The following is an 11,064-nucleotide window of genomic DNA, read 5'->3' on the forward strand; positions in this document are numbered from 1 at the left end:
TCTCCACACCCTTTTTGAAATGTCTTACTTCTCTCTAGCTTCCACCTCTGAGAGAGAAAACTGGATCCTTGGCTTTGTGAACTCTTACAAACTAGTGAGAAGAAACGTCAGTCCTACACAAATACCATAACAGATATCCCACAAACGGGGAAATAAAAGATTAGTTACCTCTGAGAAAACATTTAATCTCATCACAAGAGAAATGTGAATTTAACTATTTAATACCCAATTGAGTGTCCTACTAAATGAAAGAATGTTCATGATTTGGACCCCAGGAACATCCTAACACAGTGTCAGCTGGTTAAACCACTTAGGAAGAGGCTTTGGACCAACCCAAAAGAGAAGTGGAACTGTCTCATGCCCAGTAACTCCACTGCAAGTGGAAAGCTCTGTTCATTTCCACCAGGAGGTGGACATGAGACCTTTCAAAAACCTTTATTCTTTATTCAAAGCTTCAGAAAGCTTACTGTTGAACACCATGTCACTGTCACACTGTATTTTGTGATATCATTGCACAGCATATAACCAGATGGCACTAAAGTGATTGAAAAGTGCTTCACCCATCAACAGGCTGGAATCTCAAGAGCATGCTGATGCAAAAGGTAACCCATAGACAGAACTTATACATGAAACAATTTAACAGCTCAACAGGAGGCGATTATTAAATAAATATACCTAATAAGCTTTGTATGTATGCATACAGGGATTATAAAAAGATGCAGTTGATTCTTATTCCCTATGTACATGTATGATTGCATGAATGTATGAGAGAAGAAGGTGTGAGTGGGAATCCCTTAAGGCACATCCTTTGCATCTCTTAATGTGATATTGTGTATGCTCTCATCATTCATTCACAGGCACATGGACACATTCTAGATGCCTGCTTTAAATGTGATGACAATATCAAAAAATTTTTCTCCTATTAATTATTTTCCTCAGGGCCTCCTTCATGTCACTGTTCCTCAGGCTGTAGATAAAGGGGTTCATCACCTGAGGGACCACCGTGTACATCACTGAAGCCACTGCAGAATTCCTGGGAGAGTCTGTCAGTACAGAGCTAATGTACACCCCAAATCCTGTCCCATAGAACAGGGAGACAACTAAGAGATGAGACCCACAGGTGGAAAAGGCTTTGTAGTTTTTGCCAGTAGATGGTATTCTCAAAAGAGAGCAGAAAATTCGAGTATACGAGAAAATGATTGCAGAGACAGAACTAGCACCCAAGATGGTAAACAGAAAATAAACCAAAATATTATTGATTAGGGTGTCAGAACAGGCCAGCTTGAGGACCTGAGCAAGTTCACAGAAAAAATGGGGGATCTCCACAGCTGTGCAGGAGGACAGACGCAGCCCCATCAGACCATGCAGCAGGCCATGCACAGTGCTAATAGACAAGGAGAAGAGAACCAGCAATAAACACAGGCAGGGGTTCATGATGACTGTGTACTTATCAGGGGGTGACAAATGGCCACATAGCGGTCATAGGCCATCACTGCAAGGAGACCATTTTCTAAACCACCAAAAATCAAGACAGAGCAGAGCTGGGAGAGGCAGCCTGTGTAGGTGATGCTCTGATCCTGTGCTTGGATGTTGGCCAGCATCTTGGGGATGGTGGTTGTGCTTATACAGATGTCAGTGAAGGACAGGTTGGAGAGGAAGAAGTACATGGGGGTGTGGAGGTGGGGGTCAGAGGTGACAGCCAAGATGATGAGCAGGTTCCCCAGGATGGTCACCAGGTACATGGACAGGAAGAGGCTAAAGATGAGAGGCTGCAGTTCTGGGTCCTCTGTCAGCCCCAGAAGGAGGAATTCTGAAACAGCTGTGTGGTTTCCAGCTTCCATGCTACTGATGAATCTAATGTAAAGATGGGTGATATAACAATAAAATCCGTGTTTGTGGGACCACAGCATTAGCAGCATCAGCTGGGAACTAGTTAGAAAAGCTGATGGTTGGAACTCACTTCAGTCCTACTGATGATGAGCTCCAGGGACAAGGATTGACAAACCATGATTTAAATTATGAAAAGAGTCCACAAATTAGCAAACTCTCCCTCATATTCTAAAGTTTGATAATTGCTTCTCTTGAAAGACTCTCTCTTCTGTATTGCAAATGCAAGTGAGATTCAAAATCCTTCCCTGTACTTACCTCTGCTTTCCATCTTTTCTCTCCGTTTCCTTTCTCCAGGTGCACACCTACTCTGGCCAGTGTGTATTGAGCACCAACTTGCTCTCATGATTTAGGAAGTGCTGATAGTGAATAGAAACAACTTGACTTTATTGTCTCAGAGTTATGGTATACCTTAAAATAGAAAGGCAAGAATAAAGCCATGAAGTCTGTCTCATGCTTAAGGAAGTTCTTCCCCAAGATCTTAGATGGCAGCAATTTGTAAAATATTGAAAGAGAGGTAAACTGAAAAGCACGTGCTGTTTAAAATTATGTTGATGGCAAATGATTTTGGGTGCTTAGAAAAATGAGACTTCAAAGATAAAGCTGACTTTGATGTCCTTTCAGGAACCTCCCTGTACAACACAGATCTCCTTCTCGCCTTGAGGGCATAAAACATCTGGGGCAACAGTTAGAGTCCAGGTTCGAGCACTTGCTTCCTTAATGAGCAGGGCTATTTTGCAAGGGGGTCCTCACCATCCTCTTCTGCACAGTATTATGGGGTCTTTGCAGTGATGAGGAATGAAGGGACAGAAATCAGCCAGCACAGGAATCATTATCTGGGACCCTCACAGTGAAGTTTCCCATTGGAATTAATAAAACAGAATAAATAAAACAGATACAGTAAAACACCAACATCTGTTACCTCAGGGAAAGGGCAGAAAACAGCATTATAATATTTATTTTCATAGTATGTCTGCCATAGTAACAATTTAAAATATTCTGTAGTTTTATGAACAGTTAGGCAAGAGTTAGACCCACTGGATCTTCCTGGGTCTGTATTTCCTTCCCAGCATCTTCACAGCCAGAAAGGTGAAAGAAAGATAAGGTGAAGCTGACCAACCCCTGTCCCCTCCACCACCACGAGAACACAAGTAAATGCCAGAGAACTTTATCATAGTCATCCTGCTTGATGTAGGGGCAGGTATGGAAAAGAGGAATGTGATTGCCAACAGTCTGTAGGGAGAGTTGGTATTCAGCTTCTGCACATATTTCCCTCAGTTTCACCAGGAAGAAACTGTGGTGGACACCTGCGTGTTTCCACAGCATTGACTGAGAGACCTTTGCTTACCTGACTGGCATCAATGTAGAGTGAGTCTCCTCATCTCCCCTATATGTTGGATCACACAGAAGATCTGGCCTCATGAAGGCAGAGGGACCAGGTGAGGCACTGAGCTCCATGCCAAAGACATTACCTCTGAAGGACCCTCAGGCGTGGCTTGCTGACTGGGAAGGACTCTGGAGTGAGGCAGTCAGAGTCTTTGCTGTTGCTGTGTTCCTGGAGACTCAATATCCAAAGCTCCTCATTAGATGGACAGGTATTTTTTTTCTGTGCTCAAGGGCAATGTGAACCCCTAAAGATCAATAATCTAGAAAGGAGGAACTGAGGACAGCAGTGTCACTCCCCCCCAGAGCCACCTACCTATCCACTGCTTGCCCCTTTTTTCTACACACACATTGTATGCACCCCACGTGTGGGAACTCCCTGCTCTAACTGAATTCCAGTCTTCCTTTTTAGGTACAAGCAAAGGCATCTCTGGCCTGATTCCATTATTGGATGTAGAAACAGTTTTGATGCGTGTATGTGTGTGTGTGTGTGTGTGTGTGTGTGTGTGTGTCTACAAAATGTATTTGTAAATAAAGTTGATATACTATTAAAATGCCAGTACCTGGAGGAGTTTCTTCCTGAGTCACTGAATGTTGCCTGGACCTTAGTTTTTCATGTTGTGTAGTCAATTCAGCTGATTCCAGTCAAAAATCTGTAACCGGTTCTGTGTTCAATAGCGACAGGTGCATAGTCCTTTTGGTCCATTCTCCCTTGAGTAGCGCAGGTGAACGGAAGCCTCAAGCTCTGCCTAGACGCACGACTGTGGAACTGCTAAAAATGTTAGGAAAGTCTTCAAGCAAGAGGCCAGTCAAGCTCACTGTTGACTTGATGGATGGATTTGTGACAGGGAGTGTCATCGAATTCCAGAAGTCAGTAAACTGAATTCCAGAGAAGAGACCAGTGAGAGGTGAGGGCAACTGTGAGCCAGAAAGATGAACAACCAGGCCAAGGCCTCGGTGGAGGGAGGGGAGGGAAACTAGAGGTAGTAAGAATGCGGATGTCCTCAGGCATTCCACCTTCAGGAAGAGCACACAGGACAGTAGCCAGAGCAGAATGAGAGTTCCAGAGGGGGGCTTTTAAAAAGGAAATTCACACACATTGGGAGTCAGGGTGTCAGACTTTAGAGTTGACCTTACAACATAAGGAAAGGTGACCTCTGAGTGTCAGTGCCAGATGAGCATGCTGGCATGTCAGCAAGGTTCCATCAGGTGCTCTGCGAGCTTCCACCTGAAAGCTGCCCCAAAGCCATCCTGGACATCAAGACCTTCACGTCCCTGTCCCCAGAGATGGTTCACAGAAATCAGCAGCATTCAGACAGGACCCACTGTCAGAACCTGAGAACATGCTTCCAGAAGGCTTGGGTGTTATGCTTATCTTGTGAATTTATTTCTTTTGATTATTTATTGGTTTATTACAATTATATATAATGGTGGACTTCTTGGTCTATACTCATACATGCACATACATAATTCAGTCCGTTTCATTACCCAATACACCCCTCTTCCTTTCTTCCTCCCACCCCAGTCCCCTTGCTCTGCTCCACTGGTCTCCTTCCTATGTTCATTAGATACTTCCATAAAGCATATAATCCTTGCTTTTCTGAGTCTGGCTTATTTCATCTTGCATAAGGCTCTCAAGCTCTATCCATTTTCTTGCAAATAACATAATTTCGTTCTTCTTCATTACTGAATAAAACTCAGTTGTGTTAAAATGCCACATTTTCTTTATCGGTTCATCTTTTGATGGAAACCTCCTCTGGGTTGTACTGCTATAAGCATGGGCATGTGTGAATCACTACAGGATGCCTGTCTGAATACTTTTGGATGAATACTGGGGTGTGGAATTGTGAGTCATGTGGAGGTTCTATTTTCACTCTTTTGAGAAATATCTATGCTTATTCTCATAATAGTTGTACTTTTTACAATCCCACCAATAATGTAGAAGTGTGTCATTTTCCCTCACATCCCACAAGTTCTTATTATTATTTGTATTCTAGATGATTGACATTTTAGGTGGAGTGAGTTGAAATCTCTGTGTAGTTTTGATTTGCATTTCCCTGATTTCTAGGAATGTTGATCATTTTTTCATAAAATAGCAAATGAAAGAAACAGATACTACTCACAGGAAGAAATACAAGTGATGTATTTTAATGAGCCATTCTTATCAATTGTAAGTTAAAGACATTATTACCTCATTTACATATATGACCACATGACTGATGTGATCCTACAATATGTACAATCAGAAAAATGAGAAATCATACTCCATTCATGTATGCTTTGTCCAAATGCAAAAATGCATTCTACTGTCATGTATAACTAATTAGAACAAATTTTTAAAATTTTTTAAAAGATTAAGTTCCTCTCCTCAAGGTGATATGTTGCACATTTTTTCCAAAATAAACAAGTTAGAAGAAGATGAAATATGCAAAGATTTAAAGATCTGAAGAAATCAGCAGCAATTTTTATTGTGTCTTAAGCTGTATTGTAGGCTGATAAAGGTAAGGTGTCCTAAGACAGGTGTTCATACTGCTTGTGCATCTGCTGGAGGGGAAGGAGAGAGAACATTGGAAAGAAGAAAAGAACACTGACAAAGCACACCTTCTGGGGGGCTGGAAAGTTAGACATTTAATCAGCACACATAGCCTAGCAGGAAGTCCACACTCAGTGAGTGTGGCCTTCACTCTCTAAGGTTATGAGGACTACTAGCTGAGGAAGTGTCTTGACAAATCCTTTACCTTTCTCAACTTGTGGTTGGCTGATCTCTATCCTGGAAATACCATGAGTTTGACACCTTGCCATTCCCCTTTTTCTGCTCGAACCTGACTCAAGTGCCAGTCACACCTGGGTGCACCTGTCCTTGGTACTGGATGAGACACATTTTTTTCTAGGTAGTTTTTCCCCCTTGAAAGCATAGTTTTTGAAAACAATGTCAATGTATACAACCCACGCCTGTTTGCTCTGAAACATCATCACCATCAACACAGCTACAGAACAGACCATTTCAGACGAGCTATCCCAGAATCTTGCTAGAGATATGGAAGATCTAGTTCTGCTTTTTACTCAGAATACTAGAGTGACCCTCAATTAATTCTTCCTGGAGAATAATGACAACTATCAGATAGCTTTCAACCAATTTTAAGGTAACCCTGTCCCTAAATAATTATTTAAGGAAGAATTAAACTATGCATAACAAAAAAATAAATTTTATTTTAATGATATCTATCTCCTGTATAAACAAGGGCTATTGCACACACTGTATCCCCCCAAAAAAACATGAACACTAAGGGATAATTCATTCCATGGCTCAGTGAAAGGTGATTCTTTTTTTATTATTATATGCAACTATTTCTTAAACAGTTTTTTAAAATACTTAATTTAAGTATGCTTCACTGTCTTTGTAGAATTTCATTCCCAGCCTTTCCCAATTTCGTGGTTTGGCTTCAATACATATATTTTCTCATCACTACCACAAATTTAAATTATGTGTGTTTGTTATCCCTGCTGCTGCAGGAAATTGCAAATTAGCAAAAAATTGTTAACCTATTCACATGAGGTACCTTGAGGTTGTAATTTTTAAAAAGGTGCTGAGGATTGTTACCACAACCAAATTAATTGTAGGAGGAAGATTGCTAAAATAATAAACATATAAGACATAGTGCAGAGAGAGATTTGATAATCTTATTGTGTCAATAAGAGAGTCCAGAAAAACATCAGCAATTTATTGAACAGCTTACTTATAACTGAATTGGAGGTGAACATGGATATGGATTTCTGTCATATCTAGAATGCAAAAATAGACTTCAGGAGGTTTCATGCATTAAATGAAAAGGCAAAAATCCAAATTCTTTAATGCCAAGAATCACTGAACCTAAAACCTTTAGGAAAAAAGTCAACATAACAAAGCATGCAAAAACTGAGCTTTCTTCCTCCACTAGACACTGCAATCCTGATACAAAAGGAACCACACACATAAGTAAAAGAATATTGGAAACCCAGAGAACTAAAATAGGATTGACTTTCCAGTTAAATAGAACATCTTTTATGTATTAACAAAAAGACACATGCTCAGTGGAAATATCCTCATTTTCAATGTATATAAATCATACAGAGTCATGGGTCTCATTGTGTCATTATCACATATGACTGCCACTTGCTTGGCTTATTCCTATCCCCCATGATACCCAATTATCCTCCACTCTCACCACCCACAGATCCCCATGCACAAGACCCAGAATTCCAAACTACTACTGGAACAAAAATGGCTGCACTGATCTGATTTCTGTGTCTACTGCTGTCAATCTTGGAATAATGAAATTATATTTAAGGCCTGACTACATAATCTGGAAAAAAAGATCATTCTCCCCCAAAAACATTTTCAACATGAATAACATTCCCCCTCTTATCATTTAGATCCATTTTCACAAGTGAGAGGCTTTAGCACAGGGAAGCCTCATTTTGAGGACACCATGCTACTTAAGACACAGGTGTCTTCTGCGAGACTCTGTAGAGATGGCTGTTACCCATGGACCAAGGGAAGGACACTCTGTTTTATGTCTCTGGATGCAAGTGCAGACAAACTATCTGCATCTGCTGTGACCACCGAGGCCTCCGAGGAGCAGACATCCTGAGAAGAGGCCACCTCATGCAGGACTCAGTGAAGCACACATGCCTGAAACTACACATTTATATCTGAAATCACTGGACTGAACAACAATTATTTTTGTTGTCTCAGTACACTAAAGTTAGGTTTTCCTATTCTTGGAGAAATGGTGGCATCTTCACAGAAAATATTCCAATATTACAAAAGTATCTGAAGACTCTAAGGTAATCAAATTATGTAAATTTTACAAATAATGAAACTGTGCAGGTTGGAGTTCCACTTCTCTGAAATCCAAGCAAAGAAAATTATTTGGAAAATTGAAATTATGTGTCAAATATCTCAACCTAGATAAAATAACATTCAGATTTCAAGTCAATTTAAAATGCACATGGGGGCTGTGGAGATAGCTCAGTTGGTAGAGTGCTTGCCTTGTAAGCACAAGGCCCTGGGTTCTATCACCAGTACCACAAAAAAAAAATAAATATTAATTAAATACACATGGTCATGATTTTGTCCAATCCTTTTAGAAAAATGTAGTGATCAGAGGCAGGTATTTGTGCCCCAGGAGTCCTACCACCGTGACTCACTGTTGAATCTTAAATCCAAATCAGTGGTACTTCATAGAAGAGAAACTGTCTTTCCAATGAGCTTCCTCAAGGCCTTCTTCATGTCCCTGTTTCTCAGGCTGTAGATAAAGGGGTTCATCATCTGAGGGACCAAAGAGTACATCACTGAGGCCATTGCAGTCTTCCTGGGGGAGTCAGTCACTGCAGAGCTAATGTACACCCCAAAGGATGTCCCATAGAACAAGGAGACAACAGACAGGTGAGACCCACAGGTGGAAAAGGCTTTATGCTTCCCTTCTGATGAGGGTATTCTCAAGACAGAGGACACAATGTGAACATAAGAGAAAATGATCCCAGAGATGGAAGCACCAGCAAGTAGACAGGCTGCAACAAGTATTACAATGTCATCAGTGAGGGCATCAGAACAGGCCAGCTTGATGACCTGAGCAAGTTCACAGAAGAAATGAGGGATCTGCAGGTCTGTGCAGAAGGACAGCTGCAGCAGCATCAGAGTGTGGAGGAGGGTATCTGCGGTGCTGATGAGCTGGGAGACCAGAACCAGACGAAAGCAGAGCGAGGGCTTCATGATGATTGTGTACATCAGTGGGTGACAAATGGCCACATAGCGGTCATAAGCCATGACTGCAAGAAGAAAATTTTCCATGTATAAAAACACTAGGACAAAGCCAATCTGTGTGAGGCAGCCTGTGTAGGTGATGGTCTGGTTCTGTCTCAGGATGTTCACCAGCATCTTAGGGATTATGCTTGTGCTTAAGCAGATGTCATTGAGGGACAGGTTGGAGAGGAAGAAGTACATGGGGGTGTGGAGGTGGGAGTCCAAGCTGACGGCCAGGATAATGAGCAGGTTTCCCAGGATGGTGACTAGGTACATGGACAGGAAGAGGCTGAAGATGAGGGGCTGCAGTGCTGGGTCATCTGTCAGTCCCATAAGAAGGAATTCCAAAACAAGTGTTTGGTTCATGGGTTCTATGTTGCTGGTGGATCTTACAGAAAATATGGGATGAAAAGAAAAGAAAATGAATGGTTTCTGGATGAAAGAGCAACATTATCTCACTGGAACTAGGTAGAAATGAAAATTCTTCACACTACTGTGGAGTTGCTGATGATAAGCTCAGGGAGTGGGGGCCAGAAATCTGTCTTTTAATAAACAAACTAGGACTGGAGCTGGGGCTCAGTGGTAGTGCACTTGCCTGGTATGTGTGAGGCCCTGGGTTCAATCCTCAGCACCACATATACATAAATGAAAGATCCATTGACAACTTAAAAATATATTTTTAAAAAATAAAAGAAAATATATAAAGTAGATGAATTTTATATCTCTAAGGATTAATATTTGCTTTAAGAAAAAAATCCCCTTCCTCAATGTGCACAGTGAACCTGAGAGGATATGAAAAGGCTATTATATGCTCCTTGTTCCCCTCCATTCCCTGCTCTCCCGCCTCTACTCAATTCCACTCCATCAGCCACCAACACTTTGACATGTTACTGACTGATGATCCTGTAACTAAGAATAAAGCATTGGTTTGCCTTCAGAATTTTTCACTGCTTTGAAACAAAAAGAATGGTGAGAATGAAATTATCAAATATATCCTGTGGAGCCATGGTCTCCAACAGGGGTGTGACTCAGATCATCAGAAGAGTTCATAAAATTACATGCACATTAGTTCACGGAGCTGCCAGCACCTGGACCCAGGAGGACCCAGGACACATGTGCACAGGACGTGTTTGCCAAAGTCAGACGGGGTCAGTCAATGTGTCTGACTGCAGAGTTGTTTCTTGTGACCAATCTCTGAGAAAGCTTATGGGTAGTATGGATCCACATTGCTAATTAAGCTGTCAGATTTCTTAATCTACCTTTATAGCTGAAATAGTAGCTTCCTGAACAAAGTCCCTTGTTTTCTCTTGTTTTAAAGTTATGCCTTCTTCTACCCATTGACAGTTGTAGCAAGAGAGCATCCACCCAAATGGATACATGCAAATACTATGCACTGCTCCCATCACTCTGAAACTCATTGGCTCTTCCTGGAAACTTGAGCAATCTACTTCAGCAATTAATTCCAAGATATGTGAGGGAGTATATTGATGACATTTTTTAATTATTTTTTTTTAATTTTTACAGACTACATTCTTTATATATTCCTGTGAGGACTTCTTTAATTAATGAGATAGATAGCAAATCATTAAATAAGCAAGCAAACAGAAAAATAACTAAATGGCAAAAAAAAGTAACATGCAAGTACCCCTATGGAAACAGACAGAAATAAAAAACTACTTTTTTTAATCTTCGGATGATAAGTATAATAAACTGTGAATGTGGATAATCAGACCTCCTGACAGGAGCATCCTTGGGGAGCAGCAGTCTTCCTCTCATGGGAAAGAGAAGTGGCTATGTCAGCTGTTACCTGTGGCGAGCCGCCTTGCCACCATGATAAGATGGCGCTGGTTTCCTGAAGTGCTTTCTAGGTAAACAAGCCCATATTTGGTTAAGCCAACTGTTGCAAGTGGGAGCACCTATGAACATAGGCCAAGTGGCAGGAGTAGATTGGCTATTGCAAGAGTATAAAAGTGTATGAATTCGGCTCAAGAGGAAAAAGAAGAAAAACC

The 11,064-nt window shown here is 41.2% G+C and overlaps 1 protein-coding gene and 1 pseudogene across 1 annotated transcript; both read right to left on the reverse strand.

Annotated features, from left to right (window-relative positions):
* Positions 1–903: 903 nt before the first annotated feature.
* LOC124975818 (olfactory receptor 7G2-like) lies at positions 904–1,841 on the reverse strand (annotated as a pseudogene).
* Positions 1,842–8,491: 6,650 nt separating this feature from the next.
* LOC124975819 (olfactory receptor 7G2-like) lies at positions 8,492–9,443 on the reverse strand (the record flags this gene model as incomplete). Its single annotated transcript, XM_047538338.1, has 1 exon — positions 8,492–9,443. A coding segment is annotated over one exon (952 nt), but the record flags the coding sequence as incomplete, so codon positions are not given.
* Positions 9,444–11,064: the final 1,621 nt, after the last annotated feature.

This window comes from Sciurus carolinensis, unplaced genomic scaffold, assembly GCF_902686445.1.
Source record: "Sciurus carolinensis unplaced genomic scaffold, mSciCar1.2, whole genome shotgun sequence".
Classification (NCBI taxonomy): domain Eukaryota; kingdom Metazoa; phylum Chordata; class Mammalia; order Rodentia; family Sciuridae; genus Sciurus; species Sciurus carolinensis.